Source organism: Acanthaster planci, linkage group LG07 (genome assembly GCF_054643075.1).
Source record: "Acanthaster planci isolate LZ-2023a linkage group LG07, COTS_SCS, whole genome shotgun sequence".
NCBI classification, from domain to species: domain Eukaryota; kingdom Metazoa; phylum Echinodermata; class Asteroidea; order Valvatida; family Acanthasteridae; genus Acanthaster; species Acanthaster planci.
In genome coordinates this window covers 14,713,739-14,736,535 of record NC_141783.1, presented here as the reverse complement: position 1 = coordinate 14,736,535, position 22,797 = coordinate 14,713,739, and the positions used below count along the sequence as shown (strand labels likewise).

The following is a 22,797-nucleotide window of genomic DNA, read 5'->3' as shown; positions in this document are numbered from 1 at the left end:
TTTAAACTGTCAAGCATTTCTGGTTGTCTCCAGATAGATTTATTCAAAGAAAATAGTTTCCCTGATGACGTCAGCAATCCATCAATAAACTCTATGAGTAACATACCACACAAAAGGTAACTCACATAACCACGACAAATGAAGTTCATTGTTTCTTCGTGGTTCAAGCTCCGCCGCGTACACTTCGGTTGCATTTTTCTTTCTTTTCTATTCAAAAATAATTTTAATTTTCTCAAAGACGGATAAGCAAAACAGTTGAAAATATAAATTTATCTTTTCCTACGTAACTTAGAACCTTGTTCAAGGTCAAATTTGATTGAATGACAATGCAGAAGTGCAAATAATTGTGATAAGGATATATGCGTTTACCTCACCTATTCCTCATTGGAGATTATGTTGTTGAGACATCACGTAACGAAGACGTCAGGGCAACTTTTTCAAAATGGTACACTGACCCTAATACAGCTGCAAGGAGTTGAAAATTTAAAAAGTCAAACAGAACCATATGTTTAAGATGAGTAAGAGCTACATTGAGAGTAATTAACAAACATGACAACTTCCAGGTAATGTCTACATAACATGAAGCAGAAAAGTACGTCTACATGTTCTATGATGTACAGAAAATTGATTTCTTTCACTAACATTTCGACTCACCAAGTCCCCGTCTTCACAGTCGAAAACTATGGATATTAATGCTTTCCTAAAATACATTAATGTCTTTAGTGGAAGAACGATCATTACGCACAATCACTTTCCCATGAACTCAGTAAAGCTACTGACAAATTATCTCCGAAACAAAATACAAACTTTAATACACATTTATCAATGAAAGATGAGTATTACCATTTTAAATATACTATTTAACCAAATGAGAAGCACTTAAGTTAATATATTATTGTACGATGATTACACATGTAGCGGTGATGTTGAAGTCGTGGAAATCTGCATTAAAGCTTCTTGTTCAAAACACTTTTTAAAGGAATCCTTTTCTGTCAAGTACGCCTGAATTTCGCCGCAACTCTGACAGTTTTTCAGCTCTTGAAACGCCACGTTGTTCTCAGCATGTAAGTACATTGAGCATCAAAGTAATACAATGTAATAAAGTTACACCAATGAAGCCGAGTTTCTTTCCGCCATATTTCAGTTGCACCATTGCAGTTGGATGGATAGTTGGAAAATAAGCGGATAGTTGTGGGTTTACTTTCAGTTGACTCATTAAAATTCATAAAAGTAAGACGTACGTGAGTTAATTTTGCACATGCAGATTTTTGAAACAGTCAAGGTTTATCGATGAATCCCCCCAAATTAAGACATTTTTGGTACTGTTACGTTACACCCCTGTTGAAAATAAAGCTTTTTTGAATCAAAATAAAAACAATCCAAATATTGAATCATGCTGAATTGTTTTATTTATTGTCCTAAAAATAACTACCTTCTATAAGAAAAGAAAATTTAAAACTTGAACATGTACCATGACATATCTCTAACAAAGACATCTAAATAATCGGAACAAATCAGAGGGGAGTAGACAAAAAGGAATCTGCATAACTTGAAAAACCTAAAACAGGGTTTGCACCCAGGCGATACAGGAAGAGAGAGTTACAGCTACCATTTGGCTGACTGAACTTGACTAGACTGAACCAGAACTTGTTGCTTTGTGAAAAGGTGATACGAAATGAAGTCGTGCATCAATATATGTACGGGTACAAATCGTTTCTGGTGATGAAGCCCGTGAGGGGTTCTCTTTCACAAACTATCAAATCACTGGACACGGTGTTTTCCAGTCAAAAAAGCCAGGCACTTTCACATACTATTGCTCACATTGGTGACAAATGGACCCCCAAAAAATAAGATTGATTTTATTGCATCTGGATGAGTACCATGAGAACCCCAGAATATTCATCCTAAACAACCTGGAAGAAAAAGTGAACTGTTAACAGAGTTTAGGAATACTTTCCATCGATGCAAATTTGGTGGTACCCTCGTGTTCTTTTTCCATCTGTAATTTAGATAACATTTCTTCAAAGGTCTGTTACCTTTGAAGAGTCACAACTAGCAACAAAACAAAAAATAAAAGAACATAATGCCACTGAATCAAAACATAAAACTTAACACCCGAATAATAATAATACAGCGGTGCTGTACAGGCTATGTCGTGTACAATTTTTCATAATGCTTCAGCTCTGAATTCTGTTAGGAAAAAACTGTGTAGTCCCTTACCATACATCACAGACACAACAAGTGTACAGAAAACAAGTCACTGACACTAATGAAAGGGTACATATACTTGAATGAAATCTGCACTTGATCACAGTCACATTTATCTGGCAAGTTTGTCCATACTCAAGCAAGATTGTGACGGAGGATTTTGCAAGATCTGTGTTGGATTGAGTAGCGTAAGTGGTGGGTTCCACGAACAAGTATGGGTAATGTCAACAAGTACTGCACGCGTACTTGTGCACTTGACTGTGGTGACAACAAGCTGATTGAAACATGAATACTACAGGGACTAGAAACTTAATGGGGACAAATTTTTGTCACTGTGACACGGTCTTGACCTTTCTAATAAAGAAACTGCTTCCTCAATGGAAACGGGAATGCTTTGTGCTGTGCTTGGCACAGAGAACAGGCAAGTAATTTTCTAAATCTGCAGGGTCTTTGTGGGCGAGTGGGTGCTCGGTGCCAAAGTACTGGCCCAATTTCGTCGATTCAAATCTGCCACGGAGGGGAAATTGACCAGGAAGAGAGCCCAACAGTCACAGGCTGAAGCCCTGCTCGCTTCAATTTGCTTGTTGAAGCTCACACTGAAGTTTGCCATAAAGAGAACAGAAGAACCTAAAGATGTTGATGTCATCAGGCCTTGACTTGTGGATTCAAAAGAAATCAGACTCAGATCAAAGAATCTGCTCTATAAGAGTAAACTGGGTATGCTGCTACTGAAAAATTTGTAACTTTGCAAATGAAACAAGAAGCCCATTAAAGTCACCTTTATCTGTGAGAAAATAAATTCACGACTAATGCTATGTGACTGAGGAGCCTCGCAGATGTGACTAAATAAAATCTGTGACTTTTTTTTTCCGTAATTAAAATTTGGCAGAATGCTTACAATTGTACACAATTCAAATACAGAGTTGCTCCCAATGCACTGAAAAGTAAGATGATATCTAAAGACAAGTAAGATGATATCTGAAGACAATCTGCAGAACTTGAAAGATTTGACCAATTTTGAATAATATCCTTTTCCCAATATTTCATGCTCTTATTAAAAATATAAGCAAAGTTTCTTGATACAGTATGACACGTTGGATGTTTCATGCATTTCCACGTGCAACAGGATAGCTGAAAGGGCATATAATGACCTAACTGACTAAGATCCCAAGGGGAGAGCCACTGTGATTTTACTTGTGATCTGAATGTGGCAGACGGGACAATTGAGCATGTTGGAAGCACAGACATCACAGAGAACGAGATGGTGGCAGGGAGCTGTGGATATACTCCGTTCCCGGTCTTGGCAAGCGCAACATCCCAAGGCCTCTTTGGTGTGAATTACCTGGTGCGGCAACAAAGCAGAAAATAAATAACTACAGCGCCTTCAGAATGGAGAGACATTAATAACAGACGTGACTTGGGAGTGCTTGTCTGGCCACGCTTGAGGCTACAACACATGGCACTATATTCCATGGGTAACTTTGTCACAGATTTTGAGCCTTTGTTGATTGGAAGTTGCTTTGAGATGTTGGTGAAACAGAAAACTCTATAAAAATGTTACAGTGACGGTATTCTAGAGAAGAATTCTTGTATTAGGTATGGAGTAAAAGGAGAAGCCAGTAACTCACCCTATCTAATTTCTCCAAGTCTTGCCGTAGTTGGAGCTGCATTTGCTTGAGATTGCTGAGGGGTAAACTATTTAAGTCTGCCAGTTTGCTTAGTATATGTAGATGCGGGCCACCAGTCAGCCCTTCCATGTCGTGCTTTAATGATTTGGCTTCGCTGAGTGCCTGGAGGGAAGTGTCAATGAACACTCATGATAAACTGCCTTGCTTGGGGACATACACGGCAGGAATTGCAAAGTCTGCTTGTAGATGTTTTCAAAACGCAAAGTCTATTAACCCTAACCCCCTCGGTCTTTTTACTAGGAACCATCCCGAATCCTCCAAAAACCTCCGAATTTCAACATGAAAAAACTGCATTCAGCCCAAATCCTCCAAAATTTTTTGAAATGTCATTTGGAGGTGTGCCTAACTGCCCAAATCCTTCCAAATCCTCCGGCAATTCCTGTCATTATGTTGAAGCAGTGCGAATGGCACTCATGAGCTGTGCGGTTGATTCAAAAGAAATATCGGGCTGAATTTGTGCTTGACTAAGCACAAACAACACAAAATCTAATCCACGACCTTCATGTATGGCATCCTTCGAAATCAGCCATGCACTTTTGCCATAGACCCTGAATCCTCTAAATTCCTCCACTTTGCAGAAAAGGATTTGGGAGGGTTTTGGTTAAAGGGTGGGGGCTGCGTCGAATGTAATCCTTGCAGAAACAAAGAAACAAATTGCAATCATTTGTCCTACTCAAGGACATCGGAACTATAACTTCACTAGATAAACTAAATCTAAAAACTTCTTTATTCTTTTCATTCATGAGTCCAGCTAATCATGGATTTTTCTTACACATGGATGAACCAAAGTCCTCAAGGCCTCAACAAGGCACCACTCTTAACAATTCAAAAAGTTGTCACTGCTTTTTTTCTTTCATAATGGAACTGCTGAAATTCAGAACACAGAGCTTGTATTTGTGAGGGACACAAATCAGTGGATAGATTCGGTGTGTAACTACGTCCTTCTCATAAATATGTAAAAACGTGCACTTTATTTTCACTTTTACCATGCAGCCAAAAAGTTAAATCTGTTAATCTGACACAATGGCATTATTTTACTGCATTGTACATTTGGTAGTTGTGAACACTCGGCATTTGCATGCATGAAACCCAGTGCGAGTAGGGGATGATTTTTCCAGGCTCTTTAAATGGGCCTTACAGAGCCAGCTAAACACCCAGACTTCCAGGGCGGAGCAGAAATTGTTAAAATTCAAGGGGGGGGGGGCAGAGGTTCTGGACTTGATCTCACCTCTTCTTTATACTGCATTGCTAGTTGTCTCTGCTGCTCTGCAATTCTAGCTTTCTCACTGGATTCAGTGGCCTCTTTTTTCCATGCATCGCATGCCTTGATAACAAAACACATCAAAAGTGGTATGAAGTTGGGACTTATTAATTTGATGCATCACACAGCAGCATCAGGCGTGGCATTCACGCTCATAAAAACAAGTGCAAGTTATTCACACAACAGCCGAGAGATGATGAGAGAAAAATGGGTCCAGTGATCTGGTCAAAACCCCTTAGACCATCACAAGAACCCCACAGGACCACCCAAAAGACTAACACAAGACCTCCAGTCTGAATTCAAGTCACAAGCTATTCTGGTGAATTGCAATGAAAGCATTCCTCTATCACTGTTCACCCCGTTACTTGTGGGCGGTCTGGTGACTGGTCTTGTGTAAGATCTTGTGTCTGATCTTGTGATGCCTTGACAACACGGTGAAATACATTGGTATAGCCTGAAAATGCTGCCAAATCTGTCACAAGTTGACTTGTGTATGCCTCTCCAGTACACTACCATTTGCAAGCTGTTCATGGGAAACACAACAAATTCTTACCAGATATATACCACATTCCACAAAAGAGTGATAAAAAACAGGAATCTTCTGCATTTTCACATGCAGCCTGGGGAGATGCCTGACCTGCTTGGCCTGGTTCCAAGACTCCTCCCATGTATGCAGCTTGTTCTTCAGCGCAGAGATCTCTTCCTGCATCTTGTATACGTCCTCACTGGTAGGGTTACCAGGTGCCAGACTGAGCGGGCCGTGCCGCACGTGGTGAGGGAGGGTGTTGGGTTGGCTCATGAAGGCTGCCGCAGCCTAATCAGGGCAAGATTTGGAGGGGGGAGAACAAGTGAAACAAATGGAACACTCACACGGATTTGACTAAATTTGTGTTACAAAAGGAACCATTTTGGCATTTTAAAGAGACAAGATTTACAGAAGAACAAAGCACCTAGTGTCTTGCCAGCTGAAACATATTCAGGGCACGTGAGTTGGCGTACAGCACTCTGATATGGTCGACCTTCAACACATGCACTAATTTCTTGAATGACCTGCGATGCACTCCATTTTGTGCGTCCACTATTGGAGGACTGAACCTGTTTACTAACTGCTCAAAAAGCACCTTGGTCTGAATAAAACGATCACTTAACTAGTGAAACAAACTTCAACTACCGTGGTTGGTCCGCTTGACCGAACCATCATTCACTCTATTTTTTTGTAGAAACTTGTGTGGGTATCAGAAATATTTTGCTCATTAATCTGGGGGTAATTTTGACTGCTCATATTCTGACCTGTTCTAGCTGGTGCTGCTGGTGCTGCTGCTGGTGTTGTTGCTGCTGTGGATGTACGTGGTGCGGTATATACGACAACTGCGACATAGGGGAACTAGGACTATCGGTGACGGAGGATTTATGATTGGGACCACTGCTGCCGATGCTACTGGCACTGCCTGGTATGCTGACAGGTGCTGAACTGCCATACCCTAAGCCTGCAACAACGCGGCAAGTAAGAAATTAAATCAGAAATTGTATCATTCTTCACTTCAAGATTTTTGAGTTTGAGGTTTTTGTCATTCTTTCCTTCGGGCAAGCCTCCCCCTGTGGACAAGCAAAAATCCTTCAAACTTTGTTTCCACAAAGCTGTTGGGACTTCTCTAATAATGGAGGTCCAAATGGTATTTCCTAAGAATTCCAATTTTCTGATTTAAACACTAATTTCGGTAACGATCCGGTTCATCATGTAAATTTCTATAGTCAAACCTGCCCAGAAAGACCACTCAAGGGAAACAGAAAAAGTGGTCTTTGTGGACAGGTGGTCTCACTATACAGGCAGTGGTAGGCCTACATGTTCATAAAAGTAATGTCAGACAGATCTGCCTTATTCAGTGACCGTTGCATTCTTACTCCTGTCCCAAATAAAGAAATTCTGTTTTTTAATTACAAGAAACTGCCTATTTTTTCTATTCACGTAAGCGTAATGCTTGTTTATATTTTGTATATTTTAAGATTTATTTTATTACTTTTCTTACACTAAATTAAACTTTAAACTTTTTAAACTTTACATGAATTTGAAAATTATACCTTTTCTACACATGTAGAATGAACCCGTAAAATGAAAACAGTAGCTTGCTGTGTCTAATGTCTACATCAAATTAATGTAATTAATTGAGATAAGTTACTGTTGTTTCTACTGTTAGTTACTCTCCAATAAATGTAGCAATTCACCGTAAACCAATTACTGTGAATCATTAACAGTATACTACTGGTGCCCGTGCTGCTAGTAAAGCACTGTGAAAATGTACAGTATGTAAACAATAGTTTTTTTTTAGATGGGGGGATTTGGAACTGGTTGTTAATGACAGGTGGACATTATACACAGGTACGTGGTCGCTGAGGCAGGTTCGACTGTACTTAGAGTGTTTGGTCCCAATTGATTAAACAGCCCCAATGTCTCATTATTTAAGTATAATCTTTGTGTTATGTTCTCATGCTACTTTTTTTCTGTCCAAAGGGTAAAACACGGACACTGTTGATTTACCTCATCCACACATTGGTATATTATCAAGCCCACAACATCATACACAAATTAAACTTGATGTTATTGACTTCTTATGCTTGTTTTAGGGTGTAAATGGTACCACTATGTGATGCTACTATGAGATAAACGTGTGCACAGAAACCATCCTAGTGGTACTTGACACCATACGGTGCTATTTTTAGCTTGTCACATTCCATGCCACATGACCTTACGAATTAAGTTAATGACAAGGACCTTGGCACTACAACACCAACTTTACACCTAGATCTGTAAGGAGGATTCCGGCATGCTGAGGTGCAACCACAATGTGCTGAAGTGTCAAGATTACAATGACAGTGGCAGGATGTTTCAAGGTGACAATTTACCAGTCAGGGTAAACAGGGGAAGAGTAGATCTAGACCGGGTGAGACTTGATAAACTCCTGAAGAAGACAAACCACTCACCCACTGATAAATGACCTATACTAGCTACAGAGCTTGATATCGATGACGTTTCGTTGTCTAGTTCCTTCTCCAACGCTGCTACATCAATATCTTCTAGGTGCATATCGTCCAGAGCGTTGCCTGAAGAAATTGGGGATGGGGGGGTGAATTTAAAAACGCAAGATGACATTCCAACACTTTCTAAGCAATACTAGCATATTTATTCAAATGCTCTAGCTGACAGGTTTTTATTGGCGTTCATTATATTTTTGTGAGTCAACAAGAGTACAATCTGACAGAGATTTAATTATAAGCAGCTCAGAACCACAAAACAAGTCGATACAATCCGGGTAAATGTCTTCAAGGAGAAATTAACAGCTCTGTTCTTGGGGACCTGGGAAGTCCTAAAATAACATGTACAGTGGCATGTCTCCATGCTATCTACAAACTTTACACTGAAGTTATCGTTACTTTCAAACTTTCAGCCTTCAAATGATGACAACACTTTCAAACCATCCGACTGAAAGAGTGTTTTTCTCTGATAATTATTTACCTAAAACTGATTCCACTGTGTCACTGGGTGGATAGAATGGTGCTGCTGTTGCCGACATTGTACTAGAAGCTGTAGAACTTGAGCTAGAGACTGTCAGTGGATGGCTCATTGACGCTAAATGACTGGTTGGTAATAATGAGCTCTGAATATCAACACGAACATAACAGAGATTAGGAATGAAAGATATAAAATATTATAATAAACGTTGAATGACGGAGAAGTGTGGTGAACTTTCCACTTTGTTTACACCGACTTCTACCTCTACATTGCACGTGCTTCATAACTGTCTTTCGGTCAGTATTCATTTTACCGTTCACTTAATGAGAAGCCAATATTTGTAGGCTGCCCTGGACTTATGTATGACAGAGTTTTCATTTTGGCTCTGACAAGACAAGGCTTTAGGCCAGGGCAGATCAGAACCACTTCCGCACTCCAGTATGAACTTTATTACAGCTGCCTCATTTCTAAGAAGGAATCTTGGTGGAGTGCAGGGAATGTTATGGCACATGTTAACAGATACAAAATCATTATCTTATGACTACAGCAGTTTATGGGTAATTCCAGAAATTAGGGGTACATCTTTTTTTGGTGACCCTGTCACATCTGACATCTGATTTTGTAAGTTCAGAGCAGATTTTCTAATTTCCAAGAGTGATGAACTAATGCAAATTACCTGTCAAACAAATAGTAACAGTTTGACATCAATTCCGGTAATATTTCCATGTCAAATAACAAAGGTCAGATGTAACAGGGACACAAAAATGTCATACTTTTGGACCCCTTCTTTCTGGAATTACCCAAATTTCATTGGCAGCACTTCCACAATATCAATATTTAAATAGAGGCGAGGGACACTTACGTATGCCTCTTCTCGTTCAGACCCTGGCGCCCTAGGATACATGTTATGGTGCAGGCTGTCGGATGAGTAGTTACTGGAAGTGCTGTTGGAGCGTGGCTTGGCAATTGGTCCTGGCATGTTGCTGGGTGCAATCGAGAAGGTTGGGTCCCCACCCATCACCTGCACAAAAAAATGGAGAGAAGAGACGGGAAACCACATGGCTTCCATCTGGACATCTAACCAAATTTTGTGGAGCTCCCGAACAATCTTTTCATCTGAATAAGGTATTAAGTGGCTCCAGTTCAAGTTCTTGCAATCAGTGTACCATGCTGAATAGTCACAGCTGTTGAATAAAATGCTGATTTTCAACGAGGCCAAGACTACTGGCCGAATAGTCTGCAGTCACATACTCTGCTGCACTGTTGGTACACCTAGAGAACGAAACTACTTTGATATGGAAAGAACCCAGATATCTTCCAGGTCAACTTTTACTTGATTAAGTGATCCATACCTCAGTAAGTACCCATCCATGTGATCAAACTCGATGGTGCATCCTTGATTCTACACTTCAATACCACTTACTGATACTTGAGAGTTCTAACAGTATGAGCTCAGATCCTACCTGTTGATGAAGTGATGTTCCCATGGGACTTCCGATGACCGCTGTGTTACTTGATGACAGTTGTGGAATAATACTTACATCCTCGCTGAAATCTCGATGTGTTGTCATTTCATCTGTTAACAAATATATCGCATGACATAGTTGTAACCAAAATTATTTTTTTCTCGCTTTTAGGATGTTTCATTCCTAAGCAGGAGACCAAGAATCATTTTGAGAGTAAAATGGGAAAAAGTTTGGAGAGCTCAAGCAAGCAACATTGGTCAGCATAAGTATAAAGCAGCTTAGGCCAAACAAAAACTAGTTGTGTTTCCTATTACACTGAAAAATAAATTAGGGTGGTAGGTTGGGTAAAATATTTTTTTACTCTCAATTTTTATAACCCAAAAAATTAGGGTCAGATGATGGTTTTTTTGGAGGATATATATTTGTAACAGGTACTAAGTCAGTGTCAGCTTCATACTGTACATGTGCACGTCAATATTACATATCAGCACTGTGATTGAGTAGTAAAGCAGCTGGTTGTTGAAATACAAACACACAAGAGCCGTCCATCTCATGCCCCCCCAAAAAAAATTAAAAACAATAAATGTACAGGAAGATATACATAAAAAAAGGCTCAGGGCAAGGCAATATAAGTTTTTATATTTTATTGAATAAACAGATATAGGTTCCGCATGATTTTCTAGACTAGGTCGGGTAACTGGAAACATAGCTAATTTTTTGTTTGGCCTTATCCCTGCACCCCCAAAAGAAATCAATAACTGATCAATAAAAAAAAACTCCCCCCTTGTAAGTAGTGGGGGTCTCTGACAAGAAGATTTCTCCAGATTTACAAGAGTCAATTTCAAACAACCAGATAAACTTGGATAAATATATGGGTAGCTCTAGGGTACAATTTTTAGCAAACCAAACCAATGGGTAGATAAATGAAGTTACTTTGTTAAACACCTCATCAATGTTTTAGGCTGACATCTTGATATTGTCTAATGTAAACTGACCATTCACCAACTGCACATTCAAAATGTTACTCTACAACCACTCTCCGCCACAAATTCAACTGACGATTTTCACTCACTTCCTAAATCGAAAAATTTCAAACAAAAGCAGAGCAGTTTCAACAACCGGAGCTCAAGATCGCTTATGTGTCTGCATATCAGCAAGATCCATTACATGTAGCCTGCATGTTATGAGATTCTGCTTGATATGCTGTAATCTTTGTATATGGCTTTTGAATCCATCGACACATGAATGAAATTGCCAGCAATAGAGCGTGCTCTCTTACGGCTCTGATATGCATCAACTGTTCACTTGCGCAGATCTTCACAGGAAACGAGCGATGCACTTTATTCCACTTCCCATGTAACTTTTTTATGCATGACATTTCTCTTCAGATAGAGTGATTTCTTCAGAGCAAACATGCTTGGTGTTGTCTTTACATCACAGCCAATCCAGAAAAAAAAACAACAACAACACTGGCATAGATTTAACTGTGAAATGGCCAGGACTCACGGTCGACGTGCGCAAATGCACAGAAAGGCCCCCTGGGACAGTTGCCAGTCTGCTGCATGTCGTTGCACTTGGTGGACTTGTAGATCTCCGGGTGGAACTGCTGCTCAGTCCGGGTGTGGCAATAGGGGCACTGGTCGCCTTGCTCACAGTTCTCTGGCTCACCCCACTCATCGGTGAGTTTCACATTTGGGCAAGGAGTTGATCTGAAGGGGATTTCAAAAATAAACAGAATAAGAAACATGTTTTCTTGCTGTGACATAATTTTTTTTTAAACAGATTTGAAAACGGAGGAGTACAACTGACAACCAACTGACACCGACGCATTTCGACAGGCCAAGGACTAACGGGTAATTATGAAATGAAATAAAATGGAAGAAAACAGGCTTCTAAACTTGAAGAAAGTGATTATGAGAATGGGGACAAAAGGCCAAAGCGACTGAAAACAAGTTTACCTGTAACGAAACTTGCGTGGGCTTCTTCTCCTATCTCTGCTGTTGTGGTAATAGGGGCAGGCGTAGCCTTGGCGACAGAGGCGCGGTGGCCTCTTGCACAGGTCCGTCTTGTAGTTGGTCAGGACAAAGTTGGTGTCTGCAGTTTGAGAAGGGGAGGTGACTTTTAACGGTCACAGAATGGCAGACTGTTTAAAAGCAGAAATTTAGTGGAAGGTACTGATTGATTTGCAAGCTCCTGCATGGTATGAGAAATGGCACATTCAGGCCTGAATCACCTGTTGATTGCTTTGACAGGTGTGCTCTGTGCAAAAATCTAGGAGCACATTTATTGTGGTTCAGCCTTCAAAAAGTAGCACACTACAGATGTGCTTTTAGAAACCAAAGGGTTTTACTGGAACCGGGTATTCATTTTCCACATGGTTGGGTACCAGTGAACTGTTTCTGCTTTTAAAAGACTTAAGTTCACATACAATTTAGCTATATGTACAATCATAACCTTTCATGACAAAAGCACTACATGCCTCTAACACAGTATCTGACTTCACATGCAACTACATATACATCCCCTATCAATGGAATCACACTTTACATGAGGGGAAGCGTTTTCAGGGTTCACAAGCAAACAGACTTAGCAAAGGAAATTAAACTGGGCCCGTTCCATAAACATGCAGGTGTTTCGATTGAACTTACCTCCCCATCTTGGATCGTCTACGATTGCCTTATCTTTGTCTGATAGAGTAATGTTACATAATCCCATCCCTGTCCCGTTAGACGGTTTCAGCATCTCCGAAATCACTGCCTGGGGATCCTGCTGGGCAAGCACTTCCCGTATGTCGTACACGGGCTGGCGCAGGTCGTGGGGCCCGTGGGCAAATGCACAGTGCGGGCCGTTCTTCACGCAGTGGCCGCGGGTATCGGTTTCATGGACGCACGTGCCCGTTTTGTAGTAGCGCAGGTGGTAGCGTCTTTCCGTGTCCCCTGTGGTGCGATGTAGATAAGGGCATCTGGAAATGGCACAAGAAGGAATGGTCATGTCACTACATAATGCTAAATGAGGTTTTTCATTTCTTCGTTTAAAGCATGATTTTTTTTTCAGCTCACTAGTCATTACTGATAAGTCAGTCCAGTATTTCAAAAAGCACAGTCTTTTGGGAAGAAAGCACACACGTGAGTTTGCACAGGGCTGCCCTGATAGGGCAGACCACGTGTGTCCGAATGACCTTGGACACACTTCATTTTGGGCATGTGCTGTTGGAATACCCAACTGGCTGAATGCTCTTCAGGGCTCGAGAAATTTTTAAAAACGCAGTTGTCCTTCAGGCAGGGGAGTCTAAAATCTGGTTGCCCGAATTTCTTTTTCAGTTGCACCGACAAGGAAGTTTTTGCCCCACGTGGTCTCCAAGCTTTTAGTAATTAAAGTCACTTTTCTAGTTCTGGATCACTTGAAATAAAAACCCACCTTTTTGCTATTGCTCTGCAGCATTACACGCTAAGACAACTTCTTTTTGGAAAGGTAAAATAGAAGTCTTGCAGTACAAATTTTGTTCCCTGAAAATTTCAAGAAAAGGGATTCTGGCTAAATTTCCGATTTGCGCTTCAACGTTAGTTGACGGTTTGTAAAAAATCATGGGTGCACAAAAAAATTGACACCTGAAAAAAATACAGGTTGGTAGGTCACTCACTACACAAGATTCAATGAACCTTTTTCCCAGTTTCGGATCGCACATACAAATACACGGACAAGCATCGTGAACTCAACTACAAGTGCGTAACAGATGTGTACGTGACGTAATGGGTTTGTCAACTTTGCGGTGTGGGGGGCACTTAACGTTGACGGCTCACTGAGCAGCAAAGTCAAGTCAAAATTTATGCAGGCTATCCATTTTAATGCACCGAAAATTCTAATATATAAACTAATCCCCTTTAAAATAAGACATACTTTAATAGACAATAAGCTTGTCGCAATGTTTTGGCTGAAAAATGGGTTTACGCTTGACTACTTTTTATGTGTGAAGCGATCCAGAACTGGCTAAACCGATCCAGAACTAGGAAAAGTATCGTCGTCACTTGTAAGACAAAATTAAAAGCTTGAAATTTGAAGATATTTTCGAAGTACCTCCTGCATACATGTACAAGGTAGACCTCTGACCCCATTTCATTGGAATTTGAAGATAATTGAGATGAAATATGACTGAATATAGTTTTTGCAATCTGGAACAAGAAAAATGACTGAATATACATGCAGCTGCGTTGTTCATGCCAACGATTCGACCGGACGTACCACGGTGCACGATTCCATCGGACGTACTACTGTGCACCTACCCGAACAAGTACAGTCATGCAACATGGAGGTTAGGAAGTCACTCAGTTAGGAAATGCCGGGATTAAAATGCAATGCAAAAATGCAGAGTAAAAAATGTGTTGCTGAAACAGGTACTTGCCCGTCGGGCTGGCAGTCTAAAACATTTGGTTGTCCAACAAAATATTTTGGTTGTCCCGGGATGTTGGACTACCGATTCTGTGAGCCCTGCTCTTACTACCATTTGCAGTCTCCCCTTATTTAAATCCAAATTTTAAAATTATCTTTTGTCCAATTACTTGAATTCTGAAAAATGTAGCGGGCTATCATGAACTCGTACCTGTGAAAATAATTTTTAGTATTCCGCCATCTCTTTGATTGAAGTCTGGTTTTGTCGATTGTTTTATAGTCTTGTTTAATGTTTCTTTTGAATATGTTAATTCCTTAATGCAACAATTTTTTTTCGGTAAGGTTCAAACTTTGTCAATTGTCTTAAAGTCTTGTTTAATATTTCTTTCAAGTGTGAAGTTTCTTCAGTTAAGGTTCAAAGTTAAATTTTGGTTTTCAGTCGGGGATCCCTACTTGACAAGCATTGCTTTTGGGGGGTCTCCTTCCACATCATTATGTATAACTCCGGAATATAAATATATGTATTGAAAATGTGTCATGTGATGTGGAAAAAATAATAACGTATGAATGAATTTCTCTCCTTATTTTCTTTGCGGGCTACACGTATTAGGTTTATTGGATATAAACACACCGCATACCTTTAATTTGTACTCCACATACTTGTCATATTTAGCACAAATCTAAATCTAAAGTCTACACAAATATTTGCATTATAGTAGGCCCAATCACCAGGTGGTATACAATTGTTTGAAAAGGTGCAAACTCCAGAATTCTAAGTAATTCACTTCAATGTACACACTGTAAACAACAATGCAGTGGTCTTGCGCACACATACAACAAAAACTGTCCCTGCTAAAAGTAGAAATCTCTGCATTATGATGACATTTATGATTATCTTAAAGTTCTGTTTGCAAAATGGAAGCCTTCAACAATTCCATAATGAAAGATGTGCACACAGAGCTTGAGTAATGTTTGATTGGAAAAACACACACAACTCCAAAGCCCATGCAATTATAACTACTCACCCCCCACCAACCCAACCCCCAAAATGGAAATCAGATGCCCAAAAAGAATTGCAGAAAAAACTTCTACATTGCTCTGTTGAAAGAACACAAATCGCCTTGTGCAGATGTCAAGGTAACCCCATTCATAGAATGAAGCATTCTCCTGCCCCTATTGAGGTCAACTTTTGTGTGGATCTGGGGCAAGTGATGGTAGAGTAACTTAAGCTGATGACTGTAGATGACACAATACATCCATTTAGTGTACCATAGTACCCAACTGCATGTTATTTGTACATACATGTATCCCCCCCTCCCCCACATAGAATAAGATTCATGTACATGTACATACAAATTTAGTACTACCATACACTACCTGTACAGTGTACAAAGTGCACAGGAAAGTATGTACATGTACATGTACTTTGGAATAAACTGCTCTCAGTTTGGACGTATTTATGAACTATTGTGCACTCAATAATAGAAACACTGACAGGAGAGCACAACGCTTTGGCCAGGGTGAGATAGTTTGGTATACACTGCGGTCCCTGGACAATGTCTCTTTGTTGCCATTCAAAAGTTGATGCGCCAAAAAACAGCTGTGGGCCTACAGTTTGCAAACTCATTGAACGGTGGATACTGTCACTTCAATCTTAATATAATCACTGAACAATGAAGCATGGCAGAAGGAAGACACGAATGAATCCAGTGTCTTCGAAGTTCACACGTAAAGGCTTTTACAAGAAATATTTTTCCTTCCTCCACGGTCCCAGCCAAGATGAACCAATTTCAACATTTTCTTTCTAGATTATTATGACATTCATGTTATTTATTTAATATTGTATTGCATAACAAGTATTGTAGACCTGATGGTGTCACTCCTACCTTAAACCTTTAACTTAAACTAACAGATACCAATTTTGTTTTGTTTTTGTTTTACCCAACAAGGGAAATACTGATTTTTAACTGGATCATCCAGCTTATATAATTTCAGATCTTTTTTTAGGCGTTTAGTCTGCGGTACACAGTATAAATCACTGTAGTCAGCAATCAGTTTGCAGCAGGTTGGTATAACTGTATAAATCAAGTATAAGTGTGGGTGATACAACTACATGTACATGTACATGTACAACAATGTTCACACATAAGTAAGGGTCACCAGTAAATGCAAAGAATCTGAGCCAGTACAATAATAAACAGATCAATGTGGATTGCCTTGTAAAGCAAGGGCAAAAATGGAACCATAAAGAGCTTTCACTTCCTTTTCCATATTTTGGATTGTTGAGGATGTGCGTATGTAAACACATGTATTTGCTAGAGCTGTGCATATGTGTATTTGAAAACGCTTTGCTGAATGCTTTGTTTCGCATGTAAAATTCCCTTTAGAAACTGGCTTGATGCTGTGTAGTACTGATAGTTGTTGACGTCAATGGACCAGTTTCATTCACGTACATGTACACATACATGCACTCTATATGTGTAAATTATGTATTCTCTCTCAGGTAAGAAGCTGATCAGATGACATGCCGTCTATTTTTTGTTCTCGGGAAAGTGAAATGATTATTTTTAAGTTTACAACTTCATGTTCCCTCAAAATTTGACCAAAAATACAAGGAAAAATCCCTAAAATGGTTTTGAGTTTTCAGGAAAATCTGTTAAAAATATCCTACAAAGACTATTTCATATTTATTGTTTCTTTTTTGTTTAAGAATGAACTCACATGACCAAAACAGAAACTTCACATTTGACTTCCTAATGTACATGCAAAATAATTTTGGTCTCAGTAAGGACTTAATGTCATGTCTAAAGGTTATCAAGATCTGGATAATGTCTGCACAAGCCATGGTAATTTAATTCAAAAGATGGGAATCTTTCTTAAAACGCCCACAATCTTCTTGGAGTTTTGGACAGTGATAGGACTCACTCCTGTTCTTCCTTGCCATCTGCCCAGGGGCGAGGTCACAAGAAACTGTGTCGGCAGGTTTTGAATCTAAAAACAGGTGAAATTAAAGCCAGTACAATGATACAGGCTTTAAGAGGAAGCCAGGAGCACTTCCAATGATGACAGGAAGCAACCAGCAACCTTACAGGCCAGTAAAGTTTCAAAAATCAAACCTGGGCCGATGTACCTTCATCTTCCTGGGCTGAAGTATCAAGTGAAAATTCAAGTCACTGAATTTACGATTGTGTAATAGCATGTCTCATGATAAAACTTTGCACACTATTACAGGAAAAAATGTGGTTGGAAAACCTTCCAGAGCACTAATCCGTGTTATCTGCCACCTTCATATCCCAGCATTATGTGCCTCACACCCATCTCCCCAACTGAACACAATTCCCTTCCAAACAGGATCATAAGTGAAGTGAGACACTTGAATCATTCTCAGGCAACCCATTATTTTTCTCCAAACCACTAGATCCCTCTGCTGGAGGCTTTCCCCTTATGTCCGCTAAACTTGCATAAACTACTGTACATCATGATTGGGCAAACCTGGCCAGTGCTAGCTTCAATGCAGTTGTCTAGTAGGAACAGTTTATGCTGCCATTATAAATCAACCACCAGTGCTGATGGCTACATGTACTTACGAGAGTAATGGATATTCTGTGAAATGAAAATAAAGGCTCACATCATCACTGTAGTGAGACGCATGAATTAGTAATGTACATGTACACCCATACATCAGATGTGACTGTATCCAGACTCATTGACGTGTCTTGAAATTGGTGCTTGAATGTTTACAGGCCATCAATGTGTACTTTCTTCTGATTTGAGTGCCATTAAAATTAGTTTCATTTGAAACGTGCACAGTTTCCAATACAGGTTTACAAAACTGCATTGTAGAATTTTCCAAGGCAAACTGAACCATGATCTCAAGGAACACCATAGATTTGACAGTGGTTCACACATGAAGCTGCACAAGTAGCTTTTTCCATTGACAATTTCAGTATGATTTTACATACATGTATACCCTAGAGGGTTAGGGTAAACCTACATCTGCACCAATGTAGAATATGGCACGCAAACAATGAACATTGTCCATGTAGATGTATGCATTTGATTTCAAGGATTGAACCTTAAATTAGCAGATGTATGTACATGTATTGCACAATATCCCACCTGACAAAAACCTTATGGGGTAGAACCCTGCTATGCAATGGTCAGTTGACTTTATGAGTGGGGGGAATACAATGTACTGTACATGTACATGTAGTACGTACACTTGGCCTAATTTCAAGCAAGTCTATAATGTCAAGTGGTTCTTGGAAAAATGAATACAAATGTCCACAACAGAAGCTGAAATAACTCGCCAGTGAATGGGAAAACAGGGCACTGTACCTTGATAGTTTGGAGTATTTTTTTAAATTCATGGATGAATGCCTTTTCATGAACATGTAGCTTCAATTTCTGTTGGTAAAAATGCCAAAAGTGAGCCAACTAGAACTAAGGACAGAAATTCCTAAGAAATCTCGCATGCTGTCAGGTGCATGTGGATCTGCAAGTTTGTGTCAGTTTTGGGGGGAGACTACATGTAATTGTACCTTTTCCAATCATGTTTTCCTTTAATCAATAGCTAAATTTTTCCCCTAAATTTCTGGAAATTCGGAGGCAGGATTTGGTCTACGCCTATTTGTGTAAAATTTATAATATCCTGCTCTGGTTCTACACTCACAATATCATTCAGGGATTTACCTTAATACTGCAGGTGATGATTATTTTTACATCTCTGCACTGAAAAAAGCTGTCTAACACAGAGCAAATGGTGGGGGATTTTTAATTAACATCAAAAAACAAGCACTCCATCTTGACATCAAAGAGAAACTGTTTGGATTAAGTACATGTACCTCTTCACTACATGCCGTCCACATGTCAATTTGTATTGCAGTGATTCCAATAAAGTACACTTCCAAGTAACTTACAACTAGATACATGTACATGTAGTTAATCAGTGTTTATGTTTGCCCTACACTTTTTTAATGAGACAGTTTTGTGAGGAATGTTGTAGATTTTTGGCTTGAAAAATTTGTGGGGCATTCTTCTGCTCCTGCTGAAAGGAAGGCTTTATTTTACAAAGGGGTTTATGATTCATCAAATTAATAGAATACCTAAATAAGTGACACATCCATTGGATAATCGAGTAAACACTCAAGCTCAAAATAAAGGCTCAAAATACAACCCAGACAGCTGGAGTAGCACCGATTCTGTGATTTCTATAAGATGTAAGATATCACTGATCATTCATGACTCACAATGCTCCATTCATAGTCCCATTTGACAGGATGAAATGTCCATCTTTGTGAACTCATGTACATGCTGACACTTTTCAACGACGAGCATTACTTGCCATGACATTTTCAAATAAATACTGCTTGTGTCTTTTGCTTGTTGTTTGGATTGTTCTGCATTGGCTCTGAAGCACTTTTAAGGTTAACTTTGGTTACAGCAAAACAAGCTCAGAAGTACACTATAAATATGTCTGTGACCATGTATCTGAAATACTCAGTACATGACATACTAAAGTTAATTACTGTCCCTCAGAGAGTATGCCCCTTGAAAGACCATGTAACTCTTATAAATTTGTATCCCCATACACTGGTTTACTTTACTTTAAAAATTACTTAAGCTACTACTTGTATGGTCAAATGGAATGTGTATTCCTTCTGAAACAGATAAAAACAGCAGCCTCATCAAAATGACTCAAACATTTTGGAATGAGCGTAACTTTAATTCATGGGCTTCTGCAGGCCCATCTTAGAAATCACACACATTTATTTTCAGAGAGGACCAGAAAGAGAATTGTAGCATTTTTCTGGAGCATTTTTTACCATGTTAAATTTTCTCTAAACAGGGGCGATATTGGAGCCTGGGATAAAGAGAAATCCACAAAACTTCCAGCAATTTAACAATGACCATAATAAAACACTGACTTTTCAGGACTTTTTATGGCTGACAAGGTATGAATTCTCCCCTAATTTCATTTATGGCTATCATGTGAATCTTGCACTTATTTCATTTTTTTTAATTCGTATCTCAGTAGAAATTAAACACTGAATATATTGAACCTCTAAAAATGCAGAATATGCAGCTCTGAAATCCCCAGGTCTGGAGATATCACGAGAAATTACACCCTTGCCATTCAAAATGATGCACATTTTGGGATTACTGTCAATCCTATCTGGATATCATGTAAACCCGTGTGTATGTCACTCCTGTATGTCATCCCATATCCTCACAATGGTCACACCAATGATGAAGTTTGCTGGGCTGTCAAATACAGGCCTTAAAATGGAACTGATCTACTACCAAGAGAGTTACAAAGTAAATCAGTAACTTCAAGGCCTAGTGTTGAGCAAATCCAATTTACTGTGTCTCATTTTGCCCTAGCAACGTACCCGATTTGAGCGCCTCGCACACCCGCAGCAGCCGTGTGTGTGTAAAAGCAACGCACGGACGTGTGCGGTTTCACGTAGGCCAAGGCATGCTGCTAGCTGCTGCGCCTACGTACGTACGTAGGCCTACGTGTATGTGGAATCTCGGTTAATCTAAATGATAACACGCATTTATTTCGAACCCGATAAACGTAAAACAAGTTCGATACATGCACAAAAATTACCATTAAGGCTCCCTTCAAACCAAAAGCACCCTTGTCTGTATTTCCCACCGGAGTCATGTATGTTTTGGATCAAATCAAACGCATGGGAATATGCCAGTTTTTTGACACATTGTCAACAAGTTCAAACCAATATGGCGACGGGGTATGAAAAATTGTAAACATTCCGGGACTCCGTTGACAGAAACTTTTCAACTTACTCTTCGTCGTCAGGACAGATGCCTGTGGTTTCGTCATACTTGGTACAATATATATCCGGGCTGTAGCTGAAAGTTCCATCCCTTTTTCGAACTGGTCTCCGCCTCCGTTGGTTCAAAAAATGCCAGTGAAAACATGTGAACGGGCGATGATTCGGACACTTGTGGTGGAGGAACTCCTGGCATTGCTGTGTACGGAACTCCTTCAGGTACCTTCAAAACAATGGACACAAACCTCATTAATTCGTCCAATCTTCCCTGAAGAGAGAACATAACTGGATTCTGTCATCGAGAGCCTTACGATTCCCAGTACTTACGTGTAATGAAAGGGCTTTTCTGGCTGTGCAGTCACGTTAGAAGCCGAACCGTTTTTCTGCTGCTCAGAAGGCATTTTGGATGTTCTGGAGAAAACGACCCTTTTGCCCGCGCGGTATCTCTGCGCATGCTCGGTTAGATTACACACTCTCGTTGACGTCATATTTTTTACCCGTGTTGTGATGAATCAAAATCTCGTCACGGGATTCCCCAATCCTTTGCCACACGTACGTACACGACAACAAACAAAGTTGCCGAGATCTTTATTGTCAACGTGGATACTTCCCGACTTTGGTTAGAATCTTCAATTTGTCAAGAGATGTTCTGAACTTTAAATTATATTCCTGGTAAGGTAACAACGTCGTAAAGGAAACTGATGACTGGGGGAGAGAGAGAGAGAGAGCCTCCTATTTTCATCAGCAAATAGCAAAAACAATTAACGTGAAATAGTTCAGTCCAAACAATTAGTAAATGAGATGTAATTATAAAAATGCAGTGTATGTTATTGTTGTATAGTTTATACAATACAACATTTACTTTAGGTTGTTAAAAATTACTTAATTAATTTAATAAATATTTTGATTGATAAACTGATTAAACTCCATCAATTATTCCACCAATCAAACCTAAATAAAGAGTTAGAATTATGCATTTTTAACGTCCAGTTTAAGGTGTTAATGTAATTTTTATGCATTAATAAGATGCAATCGCTATTTCCGTTTTTAATGGTTATCATTTGTTGACTAGCTGGAAATGGATGATATGAAATCTTGAACAAAATGCAATCAAAGACTTGAGACTGTCACATGTCATAGAAGACCTGTTCATGGTGTTTTTTCGGGGGACCGTGCTTACGCCCATTCTCGAGGCCTGTGCCCCCCCCCCCCTCAGAACTTACAGAAAAAATCTCAGTGCTGTGACCGGGCCCAACCCGCCACTGAGTGCACCTCTGGAGAAAATGAGCTTCGATCTCGCCCCCAAGTGCCTCCCTGCTAAATGTATCCCAAACCACCACTGCAATGCATTTCACTGGAATGCCTGAACAAACCCCCACCGTTCCTTGGCATTTGTGAGCTGGGGTTTAAAGATCTGTTACATCACAGGAAAGAACCTGCCGGCTCTTTATACAGGGTGTCTCAGAAAAAAAACGAGTGTCCC

General features: G+C 39.7%; 1 protein-coding gene across 2 annotated transcripts; it reads right to left on the bottom strand.

Annotated features, from left to right (window-relative positions):
- On the bottom strand, positions 1 to 21,786 carry unk (unk zinc finger). Of its 2 annotated transcripts, none has more exons than XM_022237947.2 (14): positions 21,642 to 21,786; positions 21,328 to 21,537; positions 12,780 to 13,093; positions 12,090 to 12,249; positions 11,638 to 11,840; positions 10,129 to 10,241; positions 9,528 to 9,686; positions 8,669 to 8,810; positions 8,137 to 8,256; positions 6,448 to 6,644; positions 5,795 to 5,971; positions 5,125 to 5,220; positions 3,837 to 3,998; positions 1 to 3,550 (listed from the first exon to the last, which is right to left on the bottom strand). In XM_022237947.2, exons 1-14 carry the CDS (start codon positions 21,713 to 21,715, stop codon positions 3,368 to 3,370), a joined length of 2,310 nt encoding a protein of 769 aa, XP_022093639.2. In that variant the 5' UTR covers positions 21,716 to 21,786; the 3' UTR covers positions 1 to 3,367. The 2 variants fall into 2 exon arrangements, with proteins under 2 accessions (XP_022093639.2, XP_022093640.2); XM_022237948.2 differs by having other exon boundaries at positions 12,090 to 12,225.
- Positions 21,787 to 22,797: the final 1,011 nt, after the last annotated feature.